At 35.7% G+C, this 26,198-nt stretch overlaps 1 protein-coding gene across 1 annotated transcript in view; it reads left to right on the forward strand.

Annotated features, from left to right (window-relative positions):
* Positions 1 to 26,198, forward strand: part of ASCC3 (activating signal cointegrator 1 complex subunit 3) — a 332,797-nt gene that overhangs the window by 222,975 nt on the left and 83,624 nt on the right. Inside the window, exons 26-33 of the mRNA NM_001206118.2 lie at positions 834 to 919; positions 2,380 to 2,546; positions 2,657 to 2,802; positions 2,923 to 3,043; positions 5,218 to 5,360; positions 23,340 to 23,477; positions 23,586 to 23,706; positions 25,090 to 25,222. Of these exons, the coding sequence (NP_001193047.1) occupies positions 834 to 919; positions 2,380 to 2,546; positions 2,657 to 2,802; positions 2,923 to 3,043; positions 5,218 to 5,360; positions 23,340 to 23,477; positions 23,586 to 23,706; positions 25,090 to 25,222 (1,055 nt within the window). The remainder of the gene's footprint in view (positions 1 to 833; positions 920 to 2,379; positions 2,547 to 2,656; positions 2,803 to 2,922; positions 3,044 to 5,217; positions 5,361 to 23,339; positions 23,478 to 23,585; positions 23,707 to 25,089; positions 25,223 to 26,198) is intronic.

The following is a 26,198-nucleotide window of genomic DNA, read 5'->3' on the forward strand; positions in this document are numbered from 1 at the left end:
TAGGCGCCTTCTTTACCAGATGAGCTACTGGGGAAGCCATTAGGAGACAAATTTAACACAACCAGTAGAGCTCTGTTCTAAATTCGAAACATTTTATAGAGGAAAGAATTTTTTTCCAGTAAGTAATCTGTATGGAAGTTTAGATTATTAAAGACCAGGGTTTTTTATTTTTAATTTATTTTTGTTTTCTAAATTGTAGAACACCTAAAATGTATGACTGGCATTGGCGTCTTCCATAAAATCTACATTAAAATTTAAACAGCTGGATTATTTATCTGTATAATTTCAAAATTAGTAGCTTTTTTCATGAAAGGGTTATAGCATATATAATTTATTATCTCCTAGTTTTTAAAAAATTTTCACATTACGTTAAAAGATAATTTCATTCTGTGACAACCAAGAGGGGTGACGTGCAGTAGGGAGTGGTAAGGAGGGTCAACAGAGAGGGCACATATGTATACTTAGGACTCATTCATGTTGTTGTATGGCAGAAGCCAACACAATATTGTACAGCAATTATCCTCCAATTAAAATTAAAAAATTTTAAATGATAATTTCATTATAAACCACCTAAAGAAAATACCAATGGTGCTTTTTAAAAAATATTTAAAATTATCTATGTCAGTATTTTCATGATTTGTTACATTCAAGTCTTACTTTGGCTAAATGTAGTTTAAGCTAATGACATTTTCCCATTAATTTAAAATTTTAAGTCTTTCAGTATTAAAAGATACATTTAACTACACTTATATTTTGATAAATTTTATTGAGTTTACCTTTATTTGAAAATGATGTCACTGTTTTTATGAGATCTTTTTGTATCCCCATTTTAGGCAGTATATATTGCACCCTTAAAAGCCCTAGTACGTGAACGAATGGATGATTGGAAAGTTAGAATAGAAGAAAAACTTGGTAAAAAGTAAGTTCTTACTTTTCAGAAGATATGTGATGAATAATTGAAAAAGATCAAGAAATAAAAGATTTGCATAAAACTGTTGAATGCTTTTAAATGATTTTCATTTTATTTAAAAGTGTTATAGTTAAAATGTTATCAATATTCTCACTTGTTTCAAGATTGAAAAATGAAAGCCCTTAGTTTACTTAAACTTTTATTTGGCAAGAAAATTTTCTCAAAACTTTAGATTCAAAAACAAAAGAAAAATAAGATATGTCTCTATTTTTCTTTCACACACTTCAAAGTAGCTTCCAAAAACTGCTTAGAAGGCATTTTGCATGTAAATAATTTACCAAAAAAAGAAAAAGAAAATCATTGGAGAACATGACTTAAAAAAATGTTTTTTTACTACTGACAAGGTTACTTATTATAATATTTTTTTAATAGCAAGATTGCATGTATCCTGAGTGACTGCTGGAGCATCACTAAATATATTATGACACATTCACACAATGAAAATATTGTCTTACTCTATGAAAAAAATGAATTCTATATACTGAGAAATAGATCTTCCAAGATACTGTTTAAAGAAATGTTTTTAACTTAAGTATTCCCCTTTTGTTTTTAAAACTTGGTGAAGAATATAAATATGTGTTTGTTTTAGAATGAGAATCAGGTGATGAGAATATCCATTTTGCAGAGACTATTTATTACATATATATATATATATATATATACTTTGAACCATACAAATATATTACCTATTCAAAATAATAAATAAAATGTAAAAAAAGAATAAAAGGAACAAAAAGCTTTGGGAATGCTATCCTTGGAGGAACTAATCTTGATTTTTTTTTTCTGTTTTTTGAAAGTCAAAACAGATATAAAAATGACTTCATGGTTACCTAAAATTTGGAGTTAGCCTTCAATTTTCCTTCTTTCTCACAATAATTCTGAGATCTTCTCAGAATGGGAAGACAATATTTGCCCCAACTTACCTTGTTTGTGTCCTTATATATTTGAATTTGCCTATAATATCTAGACAATTTCAACCTAAGAAAAGAAATGAAACTTACACACAATCATATTCTTAATGAATGCCTCCTTTTGTCTTAATAAGTTAACACTTTCCCTCATTAGAAAGGTGTTTATTCCAACATAAGGAGGAGGTGTGAGTTCACCTCTGTAAAATCACAAAGGGTACAGACTTTGTAAACATAATCAAAACAAAGTTTGATACTCTTGCATATCTGCATAGAAGTTAGATTACAGTGATTTGCTTTTATACATTCTTCATTTTATGGGAGGAAATCATCTTAGAATCATTAAGAAATATCTGTTTTGGACTCAAGTCAAAAAATTTCAGAAGTCAAAGGGAGATAAAGTAGTTTTAAGCATAGTAAAATTTTATTTTGAAGGCCATATTTTTTCTAAGCTCATGTGTTACCTGAAAATTTAAAGGGATAATTTTTATTCTCCTGCAGAGTTATTGAACTGACAGGAGATGTAACTCCTGATATGAAATCCATTGCCAAGGCTGACCTTATTGTGACCACACCAGAGAAGTGGGATGGAGTCAGCCGAAGCTGGCAAAATAGGAACTATGTAAAGCAAGTCACTATTCTCATCATAGATGAGATCCATCTGCTCGGTGGGTACCACTGCATCTGAATCCAGTTTACAAACTTGGACTCGTCATACCTGCAGCAGCTAGCATCAGGACTTGTTAAATGATTAACATCCATTATTCCTCTTTCTTAGGGGAAGAAAGAGGCCCTGTTCTAGAAGTCATTGTATCTCGAACGAATTTCATCTCATCCCACACAGAAAAGCCTGTTAGGATAGTTGGACTATCCACTGCATTAGCTAATGCCAGAGACCTTGCTGACTGGCTCAATATTCGTCAGGTATGTGAAAGATTGGTAAACCAGACATTTCATGGTATGGGTTAGGGCCTTATTAAGGAGGCAGTAGAATATTATAAAGTATAAAAACTGGAAATGGTTTCTCTCTCCTTTTTACTCTAGATGGGCTTGTTCAACTTCCGACCATCAGTACGCCCAGTTCCACTGGAAGTTCACATTCAGGGTTTCCCAGGTCAACATTACTGTCCTCGTATGGCTAGTATGAATAAGCCTACATTTCAGGGTAAGCTTCAGATTTCCTGGGATGAATAACAACCGTTTTGTATGGTGGCCTTTAAATGCTTTCTAAATATCGTGGGCTTCTTTGAAAGGGTGGTGCTGCTCCAACTTCTACAAATATCTAGAACTATTTACCTTAACTGTTGAGGAATATTAATATATATTGAACTGACTATTGAAAGTTTGATTTCATAAGTTAAAGTGTCTTCATAGTAGAATAAATGTATGTACTCTAAAAAAATCAAATTATTCTTAAAATTAATTTATTAAGGTATTATGATAGTAACTTGAGTAAATGACAAGTAGAATATTTATTTTAGACTCATAATATTAATTTTTATCAGAAATCATCTGAAAATTTTAAGTACTGTTTTTGGCTATGTATGTATTTATGTTTTATTTTTTGTTTTTCCCTTTCCAACAAATTAGGCAGGCAGGAAAGATTTAAGAATAACACTCCTATTTTATTGAAACATGTTTTCATGTTTAGGCTGCATAAGGAATATTTATTATATCAATTAAAAATAACCTCCAAAATAAATTCTCTAATGTGAACTGCTGTTGATTGTGAGGTGACAGTTGTGAGGTGACTTTTTAGCTGCTGTAATTAGCCTTATGACAGAAGCAAAGTATTGATTGTGAACTGGAGACCAATCTTGGCAGTTCAGATTATTTACACCTCCAAAGAAGCATTGTACAAAATCACTAATGAACAATAAATCTGCCATGAGCTGTTCAGCCACACCTGTTCTTGCAGCAGCAAAAATCCATTAAATGTTTGAGGTTTAAAAAAGAGGCACATTCATTCATTCATGATTATGTGCACCAATGATACCAATATTGTGCTAATATGTGTATTTTAAATGTATCTCTAATATGATTTATCAAAGTATTACCATTTGCATTCTATAAATTCTGATCAACTGTGAATGTGTTAATTTTTCATAGTATGTTTGATGGATTGGTTCCATTTAAGGAATGACTGATTCCAAACCAGTGATTGAAATGAAGCAATTTATATTATGTAAATCAACAGTAAATTAACTATGCCTACACTTCTCTAAATATTGCATAAGTACAGCAGCTATCCTTGTAAACTCTTTATTATACCTGTAGTGGATCACTATATTTCTTTGAGTTTACATTTATGATTTTGTGGTAGCTTTATTTCTCACTCTTAGGTATAAATATAGCCAAGGTCATGTCAACATTTCCATTTATGAACTTTGTTCTTTTACCCCATAAAAAAGAAATTCTGCAGCTCACATTTCAAACAAGAAATTACAAGGAAGTTGTACTTTTTAGTATAAAAATTTCTCATATCTCTGACTGTTTTAAGAGACCTATGTACACATAAGTGTAAATTCTCCTTGTGCCATCTTATCAGTATTTTGGAACCTATGCATAGCAAAGAAACTTCAATCCCAGTTAAGTCAAATGATTTGTGTGGCTATTTAAGTAATATTTTTTCGGTCTTACTACCCAGTTTTCAAACTACTTATCTTGTGTGCCTACTCCCCGTGTGCTGTCACTCAGACATGGATTCAAGCATGGTATTTTCTTCAGCTCTCTTCTGCATTCTCTTATCTTCCCACTTTAAACCTTATGCTTATGTTTTGGGGAAAACATTTTTATGACATATCTGGCTAATTTATTGATACAAACTCACTTAATTTTTCTATCTACTGGTGACAGGACAAAAATAAAAGGAATTTTTTGTGGCTTTCCTTCAACCCCACCCCTGCCTCAGGTCTTGATTCTCTCTCCAGACCCCAGGACCAACTAACTCTGTAGTATCATTGCTTAGGCAAGCAGAAACACAACTCAAAAATAGAAAACCCAACCTGAGATCTAGTATCCCTGTACAGTTGTGTCCATATACAGTTGTTTATGGAAGAGTCTCAGCTTTTCAGTCTCCTTCCTTGGCAGGTCAGAACTGAACCAGGAGTCAAGATAGTTCACTTTTCCCTGTCTTGGGCAAAAAATTCCGCTAAGTAGAGACAGCTACCTTTCCTTTCCTATCATTTCTCCAGTATAATGTCAAAATTTCATGACCAAATTAAGAATTCGATTAAATCATTTACATCCTTAGTTTTCATGCATTTGTTTGATATCCTAATGAAATTCAGATTCTGGTTTAAGTGGCTTACTATTTTATTTTCTACAATTTTTCAACAGCAATTAGAAGCCATTCTCCAGCCAAACCTGTTTTGATATTTGTCTCATCAAGACGTCAAACTCGCCTTACTGCTTTGGAATTGATAGCCTTTCTAGCTACTGAAGAAGATCCAAAGCAGTGGTTGAATATGGATGAAAGAGAGGTAAGCAACATATTTTAATTCTATTTCTTATACCTGTCAAATTAGTGTGTATTATAGCATAATGGGAATTACATATATAATTATGTTTAGTTTTAATCTATTTATTACCATTGCTGTTGTTTTTAAGTCATGTCCAACTCTTTGCAACCCCGTGGACTGTAGCCCACCAGACTCCTCTGTCCATGGGATTTCCCAGGCAAGAATACTGGAGTGGGTTGCCATTTCCTTCTCCAGGAGAGATTCCTGATCCAGGGATCAAACCCATGCCTCCTGCCTTGCAGGCATATTCTTTACCATTGAGTCACCCAGGCTTCCCATTTATTACTGTATTTCTCCCTTTAACTTCATCACCTATGTATATTTTAATATTTGGCTAAGTTTTTTCATAATATTTGAATGTTCACTGCTCTTGAAATTCATAATCAATTTTGCAAAATTAACTTTGTATAAACTATATAACATGACCATCTTCAAAAATTTAGAAAACACTGATAAAGTAAAGCCTATTATTGTCCTTTAAGTAACAAGCATCATTAAAATGTTTTCATATCTGCATAATTCTATTATATGACTATTCCATTGTACTTTTCTCCTATAATTAAATAATCATTCATCTTTATTATTATGGGTTTTTCTTTATTTAGAGTTATTTCCTGAGTACAGACTTATAAATTTTAAATTAATGGTTCAAATAATGTAGCCATTTTTTATAATTTTTCATACACACTGATAATTACTTTCTAAAAGGGCTGTACCAATTTTGATTATCCCTATTGATGTATGAATTGTCAGCAGTGTATGAGAGTAACAGTCTCAGTATATGCTCACTTGTTGTAATTTATTGTTATAGATAAAATGTTTCTTGTTTTAGTGTTTTAATGTGTGCCTTAATTTTTTTGTAGTTGAACATTTTTTTCCATATATTTAATTTTATTCTCTTTTGTCCCTTCATTCCTTTGGGATTTTATCTGTTGCAGTACAGCATTTTAAAAATATATTTGTGTGGGAACCTTACCAAATAGAAATACCATATACCCATGCATACACCCCTAAAACTTTATACAGGCATACCTTAGAGATATTGTGGATTGGGTTCCAGCTACTGCAATAAAACAAACATTGCAGTAAAGCTAATCACACAAAATTTTTGTTTTCCTAGTGCTTAATAAAAGTTACATTTACACTATACTATAGTCATCTAAGTGTGCAATAGTATTATATCTTTAAAAAAGTACATAACTTAATCTATTATAAAAAGACTGTATTGCTAAAAAAAACACTCACCATCATCATCTGAGCCTTCCATAAGTCATAATTGTAATATCAAAGATCACTGATCACAGATCATCATAACAAATAAAATAATGATGAAAAAGTTTGAAATACTGAGGGAATTGCCAAAATATAACACAGAGACATGAAGTGAGCAAATGTTGTTGGAAAAATGGTGTTGATAGACTTGTTCAACATGAAATTGCCACAGACCTTCCGTTTGTAAAGAAAAAATAAAGCCACATTATTTGCAAAGCACAATAAAATGAGGTATGCCTGGTATGAGGCATGTCACTCATGAAGTATGTTACTTTTTTCCATATGTATGTATTAGTTATATATACATGTATTAACCTTCCATCTGCTTTATTAGTAAATTTTGGTAGTTCACTGAGTGTCTTTTAGTTTTTTCAAATGGCAGTTTTTGCATTTTATGTGAAACAGTCTGTTAATATGATTCTTTGTGATTCCTTCCAGTACTTCTAAATGTAGGTATTCTCCTATCTCCTGCCATAGATTGATAGTGATTTTTTCTTCCTTACACTTTTCTGGTTTTTTAAAATATGTTCCTAGCTGGAGTTACAATTGGAAAAAAGTAGCTGAAATCAGTGATAAAACTGTTGCATTGTCTTCCTTCTCCCTGCACATCTCATGTGGCCTGAAGGACAGTAATCACAGTGCTCCTAGCCTACGAGTGCCAGTCTCAACAGTCACATATTCCTCCCCTTCCATGTCTCACAACTCATTTAGGGTTGGATGGTCCTGTGTATATTACAGTCATATGTTAACATTAGTTAACTAGCAACAGTTAATATTTCAAGATGTTTTTATGTAGGACCACAGATGACCTTATTAATCACTAATAAGTAGCAGAACCCAAAATTAACTTCATGTAAAAGCTATCACATAACCCATGAAGTAGGGTGAAAGCCATCATTTATCTTTCAAGTTTCGTCATTACTCCTTTAATGTGATTTGTAGGTATATACATGGTATATAATTCAAGATAATTTAAAATCAAAATAATTTTGTCAAAAGTTCCTTATCCTGTGTTATTTACTTATTATGCCCAAATAAATGACCCTGTTGTATTTAAACATTATCTTGACTTAAAGGAAATGCTGAAAAATAGATGTATGAAATATATACCTGTATACAGTTTAGTTTATATACAGCATCTATCTAACCTTATTTTCTTTCTGGTTTTGTTTTTTTCCTCTTGTTTCTTATTCCTAGCAGTGTTCCTAATGGAGACTTTGCTTTGAAGTCAGGGTACAAGGTAGCTATTTACATTTGGGGATGTGTGCTCAAAGCATATTTATATAAGAACTGTGCCTTTAGCACATATGTGACTCACATGAACCTCAAATGTGAACCTCATGTGCTCTCCCCAGCTGTAGTTCAACTCTACTATTCTTTATTTTTCATTTAAAGGTGTGAGGCCTTAGAAACTCTGGACTGCTCACCATTGTATGAAACTACTTCTCTGTTTTGTATTTTTTTTTTTTTAAGCAAAAAATCTATCACCAAGGCTTATTAGAACATACAGAAATTACCTACATGGTTTTTGCTGTTTCATATATTTCATTGCTAAAATAGGCCAGTTGGAAATTATGTCATTTCTGGACATTTTGTTTCACTAAGCACATCTCAAGAATAAGACAACCAAGCTTTGTTTTTATTCCTGCCACTAAAAGCCATCACCTTTAAAGTCAAATTCTCTGAGGGTTTACAACTGATTATTATGTGAATTCATCTAATTATACTGAAACCTACTATAAAGTAAGTTTTCACTGTTGAATCCTCTAAATGAATTAGGATTTTTCAAGGCTTCAATTTTTGTAAGAGTTACTCTCCATGATATCCTGGCCTAGACATTTAGTAACTATTCCTGTTGCTGCTTCTTGGACAGTGTCAGGTTGGTGTTCTGTGGTAGGTCATGAGTACTCTGGGTAGGAAACTTGAGCATTCAAAGGAGGCAGGGTAAGCATGGGAGCAGTTATCCCAGCAGCTATAGAGTAGGGAGACCTTGTGGAAGATAGTAGCATCAAAATAATTCTTCAGTTGAATGGTGTGAAGTCAGGAAGTGTCCCTAGATGTGGAGGTGGGAAGGGAGGGATTCAGGGGAGGGAGGAAAGAAAGCTACGGCAAATCTGAAGAGGATGGAGAAACAGAATGTGACCAAGGAAGAATATATGTGTTCTATTTTGATTATCAGCAAAGACAAAAGAAATTATCTATCTAGATTCTTAACCCAGTAAAGCATCAAAGTAAAATATTAGAAAGTATCACTGATGTGAAATCATACTGCAGAATGAGAAAACTCTAATAATAGTAATGTTCTTTCATATTTACCATTATGAAGGCTCCTGCAGTGATTCCAAAGGTTTGTAGGCATGTGCTGCTATGCGTCTTGGATTTCTCAGTTGGACAGCCACCACTCCCACCATTAACCCCAAATGGTTGGGTCTTGCATCACTCTCTCAAGCTTATTGCAAAATTCACGTTTAAATTGAAGAAAGTAGGGAAAACCTCTAGACCATTCAGGTATGACCTAAATCAAATCCCTTATGATTGTACAGCAGAAGTGACAAATAGATTCAAGGGATTAGATCTGATAAAGTGCCTGAAGAACTACAGAGAGAGGTTCATAACATTGTACAGAAGGCCGTGATCAAAACCATCCCCAAGAAAAAGAAATACAAAAAGGCAAAATAGTTCTTGGAGGAGGACTTACAAATAGCTGAGAAAAGAAGAGAAAGACAAAGGAGAAAAGGAAAGATATATCCATCTGAATGCAGAGTTCTAAGAATAGCAAGGAGAGATGAGAAAGCTTTCTTTAGTGATCAGTGCAAAGAAATAGAGAACAATAGAATGAGAAACACTAGAGAAAATTAGAGATACCAAGGGACTGTGTCATGCAAGTTCAGTTCAGTTGCTCAGTCATGTCTGTCTCTTTGCGACCTCATGCAGTACAGCACTCTAGGCCTCCCTGTCCATCACCAGCTCCCGGAGTTCACTCAGACTCACGTCCATCGAATCGGTGATGCCATCCAGCCATCTCATCCTCTGTCGTCCCCTTCTCCTCCTGCCCCTAGTCCCTCCCAGCATCATAGTCTTTTCCAATAAGTCAACTCTTCACATGAGGTGGCCAAATTATTGGAGTTTCAGCTTCAACATCAATCCTTCCAGTGAACACCCAGAACTGATCTCCTTTAGGATGGACTGGTTGGATCTCCTTGCAGTTCAAGGAACTCTCAAGAGTCCTTTCCAACACCACAGTTCAAAAGCATCAATTCTTCGGCGCTCAGCTTTCTTTATAGTCCAACTCTCACATCCATACATGACCACTGCCATAAGGGTGGTGTCATCTGCATATCTGAGGTTATTGATATTTCTCCCGGCAATCTTGATTCCAGCTTGTGCTTCTTCCAGTCCAGCATTTCTCATGATGTACTCTGCATATAAGTTAAATAAGCAGGGTGACAATATACAGCCTTGACATACTCCTTTTCCTATTTGGAACCAGTCTGTTGTCCCATGTCCAGTTCTAACTGTTGCTTCCTGAACTGCATATAGGTTTCTCAAGAGGCAGGTCAGGTGGTCTGGTGTTCCCATCTCTTTCAGAATTTTCCACAGTTGATTGTGATCCACACAGTCAAAGGCTTTGGCATAGTCAATAAAGCAGAAATAGATGTTTTTCTGGAATTCTCTTGCTTTTTCCATGATCCAGCAAATGTTGGCAATTTGATCTCTGGTTCCTCTGCCTTTTCTAAAACCAGCTTGAACATCTGGAAGTTCATGGTTCACCTTATTGCTGAAGCCTGGCTTGGAGAATGTTGAGCATTACTTTACTAGCATGTGAGATGAATGCAATTGTGCAGTAGTTTGAGCATTCTTTGGCATTGCCTTTCTTTGAGATTGGAATGAAAACTGACCTTTTCCAGTCCTGTGACCACTACTGAGTTTTCCAAATTTGCTGGCATATTGAGTGCAGCATGTTCATAGCATCATCTGTCATGCAAAGATGGGTACAATAAAGGACAGAAACGGTGTGGACCTAACAGAACCAGAAGCTATTAAGAAGAGGTAGCGAGAATACACAGAAGAACTATACAAAAAAGATCTTCATGACCCAGATAACCACGATGGTGTAATCACTCACCTAGCACCAGACATCCTGGAGTGCAAAAACAAGTGGGCCTTAGGAATCATCACTATGAACAAAACTAGTGAAGGTGATGAAATTCCAGCTGAGGTATTTCAAATCCTAAAAGATGATGCTATTAAAGCACTGCACACAGAATGCCAGCAAATTTAAAAACTCAGCAAGACCAGAGGACTGGAAAAGGTCAGTTTTCATTCCAGCTCCAAAGAAGGGCAATGCCAAAGAATACCACCACACAATTGCAGTCATCTCACACACTAGCAACATAATGCTCAAAATTCTCTAAGCTAGGCTTCAACAATATGTGAACCATGAACTTCCAGATGTTCAAGCTGGATTTAGAAAAGGCAGAGAAACCTGAGGTCAAATTGCCAACATCTGTTGGATCATCAAAAAAGCAAGAGAATTCCAGAAAAACATTTACTTCTGTTTCATTGACTACGCCAAAGCCTTTGACTGTGTGTATCACCACAAACTGAAAAATTCTTAAAGAGATGGGAATACCAGACCACCTTACCTGTCTCCTGAGAAATCTGTATGCAGGTCAGGAAGCAACAGTTAGAACTGGACATGGAACAACAGACTGGTTTCAAATTGGGAAAGGAGTACATCACAGCTGTATATTGTCCCCTTGCTTATTTAACTTATATGCAGAATACATCATGCGAAATGCCAGACTGGATGAAGGACAAGTTGGAATCAAAATTGCAGGGAGAAATATCAATAATCTCAGATATGCAGATGACAACATCCTTATGGCAGAAAGCAAAAGGAACTAAAGAGCCACTTGATGAAAGTAAAAGAGGAGAGTGAAAAAGCTGGCTTAAAACTCAGCATTCAAATAATGAAGATCATGGCATCCGGTCCCATCACTTCATGGCAAATAGATTGGGAACAATGAAAACAGTGACAGACTCTATTTTCTTGAGCTCCAAAGTCACTGCAGATGGTGACTGCAGCCATGAAACTGAAAGACACTTGCTCCTTGGAAGAAAAGCTATGACTAACCTAGACAGCATATTAAAAAGCAGAGACATTACTTTACCAACAAAGGTCCATCTAGTCAAAGCCATGGTTTTTCCAATAGTCATATATGGATAAGAGAATTAGACCATAGAGAAAGCTGAGTGCCAAAGAATTGATGCTTTCAAACTGTGGTGTTGGAGAAGACTCTTGAGAGTCCCTGGGACTGCAAGGAGATCAAGCCAGTCCATCCTAAAGGAAATCAGTCCTGAATATTCATTGGAAAGACTGAAGCTGAAGCTGAAACTGCAATACTTTGGCCACCTGGTGCAAAGAACTGACTCATTTGAAAAGACCCTGATGGTGGGAATGATTGAAGGCAGGAGGAGAAGGGGACGACAGACGATGAGATGGTTGGATGGTATCACCAACTCAATGGACATTAGTTTGAACAAGCTCTGGGAGTTGGTGATGGACAGAGAAGCCTGGTGTGCTGCAGTCCCCGGGGTCACAAAGAGTTGGACACCACTGAGCAACTGAACTGAGTTGAACTCGAGCTTCAGGTCCAAGACAGAAACATCTAAGTGCCTTAAGCTTCAGTATCTAGCATGCAGCAGGGGTAAGGAATATCTTTTCTTCTTTGGCCTTGTATTGAGAGATGTTCAGGCACAGGCTGCCTATAAACAGTGAAGGTTCAGCACAGCCCTTCTGCTGCCCAAATGCATTCATACACATTCTCTCTGAGTCATTGATCTATAAAGGCAGCTCTTTCTGGGTAATGAGAGACATAGTAAGAACAGGGGATCTCCTGGCAGCCTTTGTCTTAATCTTTCTCTATCACGTGAGTTCCTCAGTAAGAAGCATTATCGTACAGGAGATCATGATGATGTATAACTCATTCAGTTATCCTAACTGAAGCCTTCTTCAGTTATCCTGCCATTCAAGGCACTGACAGGACATGATGGGCAGCATAGGAGAATCAAAATCTATAGTGTCCATTCTAGACATTGTCTCAAGTAGATGTCCCCTCTGTGCTCAAAAGGGTCCAGTATAATTTCAAGTAGCTGTCTGTTCCCATGGGGAAAATACTTACAACGGGCCCAGGCTTTTATGCGTCGCTCGCATATTAGGTGCTGAGCAGCAGCAGCAGTGGGTCTGTCTGCCCGAGGAGATGGAAGCCTGTGTTTAGCTCAGGCAGAGTTCATCTCTCCCGGGATGGAGCCACTTAGTACATGAACCATTGCACAAGACCTAGGGCCTGGGAGAGAGGCTGTTGGGTGCCCTCAGATGCCCACTAGACTGTTAACAGCGTTTTCCACACTGCTGTTAACTTTTTGGTAAACATCTTCATGGGATATAGGGAGCTGTTTATTCTCGGACCATTTTAAAAGTTCATCCACATAAAACTTCTGCTTTCTTGCCACTTGTTCTCTGGTAGCACTCTTGCCAAGCTCCTGGCCGTTTGGCTAATCAGTAACTACAGAATAAAGAGTGGATGATCAGTTCGCTCCATCTCTATTTTACAGTAAAGTGACAGGGAAATACATTACAGTCAACTTTTACTTCTTTCTTTAGAGTCATGCATCAAGTGACCATAATACCACGGCAATGTACTTCTTATAGTGCTACCATCTTGTTCAAAGCCATTTGAAATCTTTCTTCCCTTAGTCAGTTTCACATAAAAATTACCCCATGGGGCCTACGTGGGTGGACTGAAGTAGAGATGGTATGGCAGGAATAGGCACACATGGACGGTTCATGGATCACATTTTTGTAATATTTTTCCATTGGGTCCTTTTATTTCTCCTAATGATGAGTGCTTATATAGCAGATGACATCCAATTCATGATCAGCAGCTTCAGTTGCAAGTTTACCTGACATTACATAATTAGGAATTCTTTCTCTCCCCTCTCAAAAATATCCATTAAATAATCCTCTCACTTAAATCAATAGGTAGCTCTTAACAGAATCAGTGAAGTGTTCATTTATTTAACATCTATTTATTGAATGTCTACAACTTAATAGGCACATGTGTTAGCCTTATTGATCCCAAATCTCAAAAAGCTTAAGTGAAGAAAATAGGAGTTTAAAAATATATACATGATTAAATAAATAGTTGATATCAGTTATCAAAATTGCTATAGAAGAAGGCAATAAGAAATGAAATACAATAGAGGAATGGGAGGTTCTTCATTAAGTAGAATGGTCAAAGAAGCGTTCTCTAAGGAGATGGCATTTAAGCTGAGCACCGAAGCATGAGAACAAGCTGGCTACACCAAGAGAGATGATAACAGCCTTGCAGGTGAAGGAACAGCATGTTAAAGGAACTGAGAGAAGTTCAGGTTCAGCTGGAGTAGAATAAGCTAGGAGGAGGGTGGTACAAGTTATGTTTGAGAGACAAGCCAGACCCAGCTCATGCAAGGCCACTGACCCATGGTTAAGGAGTTTGGATTTTTATTCTCAGTACTATGAGAAGACATTCATGTATTCATGTATTAAATCAACACTTATTGAGCTCCTTCTTATGTCAGGCGGGTAAAGTTCCTGCCCTGTGGGATTAACACTCTGGTGGGAATGATGGCTAATAAACAAGTATATCAGATTGTGATCATTGATGTGGGGAGAAAAAATAATTAAAGTAAAGAGTATAGGGGGTGCCAGGGATAGTAGTGAAATGTTGTACAGTAATGCAAGTTGAGGAGCCCTCCCTGATGAAGGTACTTTTGAACAAATAACTGAAGGAAGTGAGGAAGCAGACTAAGCTGAATCTAAGAAGGGGGTGTCCCCGGGCTTTGAAGGCTTTTAAGCTAAACGTTTTAAAATCACTTTTGCTGCCTAGTGGAAAATAGTTTGAAGTGGAAGTATGCTAGTAAAGAATCCTCCTGCAATGCAGGAGACCCCAATTCAAATCCTGGGTCTTGAAGATCCACTGGAAAAGGGATAGGCTACCACTCCAGGACTCTTGGGCTTCCTTGGTGGCTCAGCTGGTAAAGAACCTGCCTGTAATGTGGGAGACCTGGGTTCGATCCCTGAGTTGGGAAGATCCCCTGGAGAAGGGAACGGCTACCCACTCTAGTATTTTGGCCTGGAGAATTCCATGGAATGTATAGTCCATGGGGTCATAAAGAGTCAGACACAACTGAGTGACTTTCACTTTCACTTCATTTTGCTGCTTGGTGGAGAATAGTTTGAAGTGGAAGTATGCAGGGAATTAATGATGGTGGTGACCTCGAGGCCACCTAAGAGTGGTAACAATAGGAATTAAAAGATGTGTTTGGGATTAGATTCAGTAGGACTGTCTAATAAATAAGAAATGGTGATTGAAAAAATGAAGAGAATCAAGAATTGTGCCCCAGTTATTAACTCTAAACGTCTGAGTAAGTAATAGTGTCTTGTATTGAAATGGGGAGAGCTGAGCCTGTAGGATAGAGAGGAAGGCAGAGACAGATTTAGGATGGAAAGAGGAAGACAGAAAACAGATTTGAGCTTTAAAAACAAATGGAAAGAAAAGGGGGAAAAGTTATGTTTTTGACATATTAAATTATATCTCTAAGACTTTCAACCCTGGAGGAGGGCATGGCAGTCTACTCCAGTATTCTTGCCTGGAGAATCCCCATGGACAGAGGAGCCTGGCAGGCTGCAGTCCATGGGGTTGCTCAGAGTTGGACACAACTAAACTCAGCACAGCAAGACTTTCAAGGAGTTAAATATAGTTAAGTCTGTAAAACTCACAGAGTGAGTGAGATGAACACATGAACTTTGGAGCATCTGTGAAGAAGCAGCCTTTGAACCCAAGTAAGCAACTGAGACCCTCAGAGAGTGTGGAGCTTAGAAGGCAGGCCTGAGGGACTGTCATTGTGAGCTTAGGAGAAAATGAGGAGCTGGCAAAGGACCCAGAGATAGTGGTGCCAGTGTGGAAAGATAGCATCCTGAACTCTGTAGGCAAGAGGGGTTCATGAAGGAAGGAGTGCTTGACTCCATCAGATATTAATGGGAGTTGAGTGAGATAAGAACAGAGAAACACTCATGGGATTTAGCACTTGGACGTCCTAAACGAACTTGGCAAGTACGGTCAGTGACATGTTGTGAACATAAGCCAGTTTGGAATGAGCTGAGTAAATGGGTGGGCGGGGAAGGAAATGGAAGCAAATAGCATATACAGCTCCTTCTAGAAGCTTTTCCATGTAATTTAATTAATGTTATAATTTAGTACCTAACAAGTACAGTCTGTTGGATTCTGCCAAATATTCTGCTAGTTCAGTGTGCAGGGTGAATGGTGCTGAGATCTGGATAGTTGCCAGCCTGCTCTGCAAGATAAAAGAGCAGAGGGAACACCCTTTCTTCTGAGTGGGTTTCCTGATTGAAAGCTCAGAATACTGCGCTTATTTCATCACTCACACTTTGGATGAGATGCATATCTGGAATGGGAAAACAGAACCCTGGCTGAAGATTAGACTTTATTCTTCAGTCTGTCTTACATTCTCCTCCTCATCTCCTCTACTTATCTATCGGGTTAGCAGCATAGCTAACCCTTTCTTCCTCCCCAGTGTTAAATAAGGTCCAGGTAGCTAAAAGAAAAGCACATCAAAGAGAACTACCTTTTTTTTTTTTTTTTGTCCTTACATCGTTACAAGTAGGAATGAATTAAACACAATTCTACAATATTTTTTGCCCTAAAGGTCCTGCACCACAGTGTTTGAGTTTACTCTAAGGTCTACGGTGCCACCAGAAGGTGGATTCGGGGAAATAATCTGAAGCAGGAGAGGGAATAGCTTTCTGACTGTATGAAAGGTATCTAGATGTGGAACATGAAAATCAAAGTATGGAAGATAAAAATTCCTTGGAACATAGTATTGTTAAACAATACTGTTAATTTGTTAATTCAAATCAATTGGCTATATGACTTAGGTAGATGACATTGAGCGTTATTAAGGAAATGTGCTAATTATAATTTTATACAATGCTTCAAAGTGAATTCATGAAAAACTGCATAGGTGCACACTAGGAGCACATTCATGAAAAGTAGAACTGATGTTGTTTCCACTTGCTTAATGGGGGTTCCCAGGCAGCTACGTGGTAAAGAATCCTCTTAGCAATGCAGGAGATGCTGGTTGGATCCCTGGGTGGGAAGATCCCTTGGAGGAGAAAAAGGCAACCCACTCCAGCATTCTCGCCTGGAAAATTCCATGAACAGAGGAATTCCATGGAAGGCTACAGTTCATGGGGTTGCAAAAGAGTCGAACACAACTGAGCAACTTGAGCATGCATGCACACCACATGCTTCATACTGAAGAAATTTTTTGATGCTTGAAAATTTTTCTCTTTTTAAGCTAAACATAACTCACCCCACTACAGTACAAGTAAAGCCTTCATAGATGAACTCTAGGTTTATACAAAATCATCACAAGTTCAGGTTTGGTGGAGTTTCTTCCGACATTTTACTATAGCTTTCTTTCATTCATTTGCTTTTTCATTCAACATATACATACTGACCTCTTCCTATAGGTAAGAATTTAGCACCAGGCTTTGAAGATGGATGTTGAGATTTTTGAAAATCAGAAATTAAGTTGACTGTAATGAAGGTAACCATATTTTTAACTTAAAAGGTCTGTTTTATCAAATTAAAATAGATTTAGTTCATGATACAACAGTCCCATCCCACATGCTTTCTATTTTGATCAAGCTTCAGACCTCTTAAAGTGAAGTCTCTCAGTCATGTCCGATTTTTTGCAACCCCATGGACTGTAGCCTATCAGGCTCCTCAGTCCATGGAATTTTCCAGGCTAGAGTACTGGAGTGGGTTAAGGACTGTCCAATACAGAAGACTATTAGGCTAAGAATGTTAAGTATTAAAACAGACATTATCTGCAGATTTGCTGAGCATTGGACATTTGAACTGAGTTGGGCCTCATGGAGTGTTTGTGTAATTAAGGGCAGCTTCAAGATATGAGACTTTTCTTTTTTGTTTTGTCTTAGTTGATATTATATATGTCCTATTGACTAAAGAGGTAAAGCTCTTATTATGCTTAGTAATAACTGATATATTTATCAAGAATTTTAATCGTTCCCTAAAGGCTTACCTTATCCCATTTAATCATGAATTCTGGGAGGATTGCTCCTGTTATCCCAGTTTTACTGATGCAGGAACTGAAAACTTAAAAGAATTAAGTGACTTGCCCAATAGCACAAAGCAAGGAAGCAGAGCATGTGAGCTGCAGATCAGAGTGGCTATCTCAGAGTTGTGTTTTTTTATTGCCCCGCATAGTTATGGAATCATGGACAACATGCTGTCTAGAGAAAATGGAAAAGTCAAAGTGGGGATGTATGTCTTTTGATAGGGATGGTAGCTAAAATATCAAATGCAAGCAACCAAAAAGAACTGTGCCATTTTCAATAATAGGTGATAGTTTAAAGAAGAAGATAATTAATTGTGAGTATTCTTCATTGTGAGCATAGGAGAAGAAATCAACAGTATAAAAGAAATGTGCAGATCACCTGTTTCCCAGCTGCGTGAGTCTGGGACATTACTCATGATTTCAAATCTCACCTATTTTTTTCATACTGTTTAAAACAATGAGGTCTAACCCTCAGCCAAGTGGATGATGTCATTACTTCAAGTAGGTACTTGAAACATCCCTCATTCACGTGGTGGTTAGAGGGTGGCATTGTGGTGGAGAGCATGGACTGGATCCTGGCTTCCCAGGTTCTGGACTGACTACCCACTGCAAGCTAGTGACCTTGGTCAGGTGTTTCACTTCTGAGCTCATCGTTTAATCTATGAAAGGATGATAGTAATCCTATCCCAACAGGATTCTTGTGAGGATTAAATGTATTAGTATATTTAATGTGCTTAGGACAGACCTAGAACACAGTTAAATGTTCGGTAAATGTCATTACATTGAATAGCACTTTTTTAAACAGATATTCTTTTGCTGAAAGCTCTGTGGTAAAATTTGATCATATATTCATAATCTTTTACTTGTGATCCTTCACAGATTTAATTCATATTAATATAGTATTTGTTTGCTTAAAATTATGCTGCTTTAGATTATAATGCTATAATATCCCTTTTATCAACTTTCTCTGTATTTTGGTTATCTTTTAATATTTATTTATTTCCTAATTTATTTGGCTACCTCGGGCCTTAGTTGCAGCATGTGAGATCTTTGTTGTATCACGCAGGATCTTTTGTTGGCAGCGCACGGACTCTCTAGTTGTGGCAAACAGGCTCAGTCGTTGCAGCCTGCAGGCTCAGTTGCTCTGCAGCATGTGGGATCTCAGGAATCAAACCCACATCCCCTACATTGCAAGGCAGATTGTTAACCACTGGACCACCAGGGAAGTCCCTGTTTGCATTTTAAGAGCAGACATCTATGAAAATGCTCTCCAAGAATGTTTTGAAATTTGCACTCACCAAAAATTGAAATGAGCATAAAATATATGTTCGGAAATTAATAGTGTGAAAGTGTTAATCCCTCAGACTCATGTCTGAGTCTCTTTGCAACCCCATGTACTGTAGCCCACCAGGCTCCTCTGTCCATGGAATTCTCCAGGCCAGAATACTGGAGTGGGTTGCCATTCCCTTCTCCAGGGGATCTTTCCAGCCCAGGGATCGAACCCAGGTCTCCTGCATCACAGGCAGATTCTTTACAGGCCGGCAGCCACCATGTGAAGCGCTTATACTGGGATTTCCGACCAATAGCATAATGAATTAAGTTGGAAACGTTAATAAAGAAAAAATTTTAATATCTCACCCTATAGCTCAGTTTTGATACTGCTATTATTAAGAATCAGACTAAACTAAAAGCAAACATTGAAAATAATACTGTGTTTATTTAGCAGATATAGCAAAGATTTATATCTTATTGTTTAGATTTCATTTACATATTTACTTCTCATATAATTTTATATTTAATCATTTATAAATACATTTGTATATTAACAGTATGGTAAATTACTTTGAGGTGTGGTTGTTTTGGGTCTCAGATAGGGCACAGGAGAACATGTTCTGAGGTGTATCAGTAAAGTTTGAAAACATACTACCTTTAATTAATATTACTTTAAAATTTTTTTCATATTAGTAGATCAAAAGAATGTTCTAAAGTGTTTCTTTTATTTTTGTTTTTCCCGTTTAGTCTGTAGGGTGTATCATAAAGAAGTATATTTTAAGAATAATAGTAATTATGAGGAAATGTTTTAACTTCATTTAACATCTGTGCCAGATGTGATGTATTTAATTATTTTTTTAAAAAAGAAAGTGTTTGTAACTTTCATTATTCTTCTGTGTGGTGCATCTTTTATTGAGTGTTTTATACAATTGATAAGCATTATTCAGTGGCATATGGTCTGAGTCTGACGTGCTTTGAAAAGAGTACAGAGTTCTGATAATGAGGATTCTGTGAAAATGGGAAAACCAGCACAACAGATATGCTTTGAGAAAGTATGGGTTTTTAGCATCTTGAAACAATATATCACACTCAAAGGGACAGAACTGGGCTGCACAATCTGTTAGCTCATTCTTGTCCAATCTGGTCTCCTCCTTTCTTTTGGAGCCAGCATTGTCATCAACTCACTGAATTATATTCTGACTGGAATGTATTTCAGGCGCAGAGTAATGTATCTACTTAAATGGAATCCTATCTTTCTACAAAAGCTTTTTGAGTATAATAAATTTAAAATATAAAAAAAAATTTCTATTAAGTTAAAGTAATTGGTTCAACAGTTTACATATGTGCCTCCTCCCCAACCACCCTAAAAAAAAGAGCATACTTAGAGAAGTGTAGGGCTGTTTTCCTTTTATTTTTAATATTGAAAAAAATTTTTTGGTTTCACTAACATATAGTCAGACATATTTCAGAGACTGTTTATTGGAAAGATACCTGTACCTTATAGCAATTGTTACTTGAACAGAAGTGAACTGTGGCATTAAAACTTCCTCTAGCAAGGAGTTTTAAATTCAATAGCAGCTTTCTAACAAAAATTAGGCCTTAATGTCCTACGACATCCAATGAATGTGATAAATGAACTTTATCCTAAGCATCTAGATGGTACTAACTGTCCTTGAAAAAATTAAGACAATGGTAGTTCAGATATTTTTTTGTGAGGTTCAATTCTCTCATGGAATCAGAATTGAGAAAAACTACTATATAGTATTCAAGATTACCCAGTCTTTTAATTTGAAGTATAACATGTTGTATAAATGAATTGAGTGTTACCTTAGAGCTATATTACTTTATGTAAAGAATTAAGTGTTATCATTTTTGTAAAGTCATAAGCACAATGCCTGATACTTAGTAAGTACTCAACAAATTATATATATTATCATATTTAAATTCCTAAAAAATTTTGCTCATATTATGTTGTTTTGATCAAGATGAAATTAAGTATAGCAGTAAAGATGCATATAATCTAGTCAAAAATTATATTTTCAAATTTAAACAGGCTCTCCTAGTAATATTTTATGCTTATTGGTTGAGTAACATTACTATAAATTTTGCTTTTTTATAATGTACAGATAACTCAGAATTCATCTATAGTAACCATGTAATAAAAGAAGTTGTTTTTTGTGATTGTCCTCATGAGGATTTTAGGTCTTTACCAGTTCAGATAGGCAAATAGTTCTTTTTAATGCATTGATTTATGTGGAAGTGGGGGCAGAGGAATGAGAAGCAGCTAGGCTTCCCTGATGTGGAAGGACAAGATATTATTGCCTCGCCAAACCTCCTGCCATAGGACTCTTCTTCTTCCCTATGGTAAATTGTATGTTATTTTTTCGATATGATTGGCATTACCATGGAACACTGCAAATTATACAAGTTATAAATATACAGTGATATTTAAGATGTGAAACTGAAAAATCCCCAAACTAATTATCAGAGCTCCAATATCAGCAAATTAATTCTTGATAGCATAAATTGAAGCTATTTTATTCAGTGAACTATTGAACAAAAAAAGGATAATAGGCTGTCACTTGAGAATGGCTAACATAATTTGTGAGACAGGACAGCACCTTTCTTTATAGCATACATTTATAGTCAGTCTTTATGCTAATACATTTCCATATTCTTGCAAACAGTTTATAAAGAAAATAACTCAACAATACCCGGTGACTATACTGTGACTGTGAAACAGAACAAATTGTTTATACATTGCGTTCAATTCAGGAAAGTGGATAAATGACATTTCTGATGTATATGTTAATAAAATGTTACCTAGTCTATGCACTACTTCTTATACACTGATAATTATTATAAAGTGAAACTTCATCTTTCTTTTCTTTTTTTTTTGGATAATTGGTATAAAACAACTTTTTCCTACACAGAAAAACTAGTGAGTTTTGTAACAAAAAAGGATTTGTTCCCTTTGCATAAAATCTGTGTGGTATTAAGTATTTTCCATGTAGAAAATGGAAAGTGATTTATTTCACTATATTCTGAGAGTATTTATAAAATATGAGTTTCAGAAACTGTTTGTACATATAAAATTCAGTGAGCTAAACTGAGGCTGGAAATGCAGTCTGTTTTACAATGCAAAACATGGAATGTATGAGAATTCTGAATACAATCAAATTAGCATTTAAAATAAATAAGGTAAAGAGTTACTTAACCAAATAGAATAAATAAATAAGAATTACTTTATATTGCTAGAATACTTGATGGACTGTTTAGAAAAAATAAACTTAGATTTCTACCATACTTTTTATTACAAAATAAATTACAAGTTAATATTTAAATGTAAAAATAAAACTATACCAGAAGTTAAAGAAATAGTAGGTGCATATGTATTTAATCTCAAGATGAGGCAGTTTTCTAACCAAGAAAACATAAGGCCAATTTAAATTTTAAGTCCATAAAGTAAAAAATAAATAAATAAATTGATAAATTTATAAATAAGTTGACAAATAAATAATAAATTGTAAATTTAGTATTATACATATAAAACTGGATGAAAGTTTATGATAATTTATTAAAAATGAAACAATTTTTAAAATGAAATGAAAAATGAAAAGTGTTTAACTGAACTGTTGATCAAAACATGAGAAGTAAGTAAAAGTATATACCAGGTTGGTTTTTTAAATGAAGAAGCTGAGGCATAGAGAGGGTATGTAACTTGCCACCAGGTCACTAAGTTCAGTGAGAAAGTCTAAATATGAATGCTCACTCTTTGGTAAAATTATAACTGATTTTTTCTATTAATTTTTTGTCCTTCCTAAATTTTTATTACTGAGCCAAAAAATAGAAGTCTTTTCTGTAACAAGACAAGCAGACACTGAAACATCTTTAGGCAATATTGCATCCCTTTTAATAGTTGTGACTCATCAAGGGGTAATGAGTACAGATTTTTTTTCCTTGATACATAAAAATAGGATTGATAGCATTTAAATTTTAATTAATGTAGGCTATACATTCTCACTAAGCAGATATTCTGTTCAACTAATTTAACTTTAATCATTACTGCAGATGCGGCCTAGATTTTTATGCCCATAAGAATTAAAAAAACAAAATTAACCAAATATAGTCTTATGAAAAATGTAAAGCTTGTGCACCTACAACTTGTAATTGTGTTTTTATTCGCAGATGGAGAATATCATTGGAACAATAAGGGATTCCAACCTGAAGCTGACACTTGCTTTTGGAATAGGAATGCATCATGCTGGGTTGCATGAAAGGGACCGAAAAACAGTAGAGGAACTATTTGTAAATTGTAAAATTCAGGTATTTTTTTTTTCATTAACAGACATTTAAAAGTGACTTGAAAAAAAAAAAAAGTGACTTGAAAGTTGTGTTTTAGTTAGATGTAAGATATTATCTTTTATTTTTTAGGTTCTTATTGCTACAAGTACATTAGCCTGGGGTGTAAACTTTCCAGCTCATTTAGTAATTATTAAGGGAACAGAATATTATGATGGAAAAACACGACGATATGTGGATTTTCCTATTACAGGTAATATTTTTAAATTTACAAATACATTAGACCTCTGTTTTAGTCTTAAGAATTTGAATTTGCATAAATTAAGGTTTAGAGAATTGGTCACATATGATGAGCAAATTGTAAATTTTTGTTTCCAGTAAAAATATAACTCAAAGTGTTAAGCCATTTTTATTTTTACTTATCTAATTTGTTAATGAATGTCAAAAGCACAATAATTTTTTTTTTTTAATTAAAAAGAGATTAGTACTGATTAGGAACTTTGCCGGTGGCTCAGACAGTAAAGCGTCTGCCTACAATGTGGGAGACCTGGGTTCAATCCCTGAGTTGGGAAGATCTCCTGGAGAAGGAAATGGCAACCCACTCCAGTATTCTTGCCTGTAAAATCCCATGGACGGAGGAACCTGGGAGGCTACAGTCCATGGGGTCGCAAAGAGTTGGACACGACTGAGTGACATTTACTTTACTAGTAGCTATTAGTGACTTTCAGTGTCTGTGTGTGTTGTTCAGTCCTGTCCAACTCTTTGCTACCCCATGGACTGTAGCCCGCCAAGCTCTTCTTTCCGTGGAATTCTCCAGGCAAGAATGCTGGCATGGATAGCCATTCCCTTCTTTGGGGGTCTTCCTGACCCAGGTATCAAACCTGGGTCTCCTGCATTGTAGGCAGATTCTTTATCGTCTGAGCCACCAAGGAACCCCCATAAATTATAATTAAATATTATGTTTAATTTTAAATCTCCTTCAATAGACATGATTGTTTCCATACGATTTCTAGAACCAAAGCACTTGTTGCTATAATTCGTATAAGTCAAGTAACATATTTTAAAACCTGATAGAATATTTTCAGTAAGTTTTGAACAGGGTGATATACCAAATGGATATTTTAACTCAGTTAATGTATAGAAGACCTATATCATTTCTCAGTAATAATTTACATCAGAGACTCCTGCAGTGTAAAAGAAAAATTTTATACAGTGGGTGAGTTGAGGATGAGGCCTAAATGGATCCATTACCATAGGTAAAAATAATCAAATTACCCTGCTAAAGAGGTTTTTCTATGTGTTTTATTTTTCTTTTATTTGATTATAGTAGTTATAACTCTTAAATATCATTTGTTAAACATTTAACTAAAGGAATTTAGTTTAACTAAATTTAACTAAAAGATCTTGATCTTCTTACTTTTACATACACCGCAAGGCTCTTCTGAGGACTCAGTTTTCTGTCTTAGTGAATTAGTTATTAAATTATTAGAGAACTCTATAGTAGGCATAAGAGAGCATCCCTTGTCTTAAAATACTCTTTCTTATTTTCTGGTATTGTAGAAGCATGCCATAATCTGTCAATATTTTTTGTGCTACATGCCACATTACAAAATAACTCTTGTCCTCTTTTTTATAGATGTACTCCAGATGATGGGGCGTGCTGGGAGGCCTCAGTTTGATGACCAAGGCAAAGCTGTAATTCTGGTTCATGACATAAAGAAAGACTTTTACAAAAAGTTTCTTTATGAACCTTTCCCAGTAGAATCAAGGTAAATTTTGCTGTAAATTAATTTAAATGGATTATGTCTTAGCAGGTTGATGTTATTGTGCTTATATTTTATTAGGTAAAAATCAATAAAACTTGTAGTTCAGAAAAATTATTTGAAGTGAAACAATAGATTTATCACAATAAGACAACATTAAATTATAATTTTCACTGAAAAACAAAGCTGTTTAAAAGAAGCAGTGAAGTACTTTGTTCAGTCATGTTGACTCTGGAGCCAGAACACTTAGGTTCATACCTGAGGTCTCCACCACTTATTTGCTATCATCCCTTTGACAAAATGGACAATGCAAAGAAATAGAGGAAAACAATAGAATGGGAAAGACTAGAGATCGCTTCAGGTAAATTAGAGATACCAAGGGAACATTTCATGCAAAGATGGGCATGATAAAGGACAGAAACCGTGTGGACCTAACAGAATCAGAAGATATTGAGAAGAGGTGGCAAGAATATACAGAAGAGCTATTCAAAAAAAGATCTTAATGATGGCAGAAAGCAGAGGAACTAAAGAGCCTCTTGATGAAAGTGAAAGAGGTGAGTAGAAAAGCTGTCTTAAAACTCAACATTCAAAAAATTAAGATCATGGCATCCAGTCCTATCACTTCATGGCAAATAGATGGGGAAACAATGAAAACAGTGACAGACTTTATTTTCTTGGGCTCTAAAATCACTGCAGATGGTGACTGCAGCCATGAAATTAAAAGACGCTTGCTCCTTGGAAGAAAAGCTATGGCAAACCTAAATTACGTATTAAAAGCAGAGACATTACTTTGCTGACAAAGGTCCATCTAGTCAAAGCTATAGTTTTTCCAGGAGTCATGTGTGGATGTGAGAGTTAGGCCATAAAGAAGGCTGAGGGCCAAAAAATTAATGCTTCTGAACTGTGGCATTGGAGAAGAATCTTGGGAGTCACTTGGACTGCAAGAAGATCAAACCAGTTAATCCTAAAGGAAATCAGTCCT

This window comes from Bos taurus, chromosome 9 (genome assembly GCF_002263795.3).
Source record: "Bos taurus isolate L1 Dominette 01449 registration number 42190680 breed Hereford chromosome 9, ARS-UCD2.0, whole genome shotgun sequence".
Lineage (NCBI taxonomy): Eukaryota > Metazoa > Chordata > Mammalia > Artiodactyla > Bovidae > Bos > Bos taurus.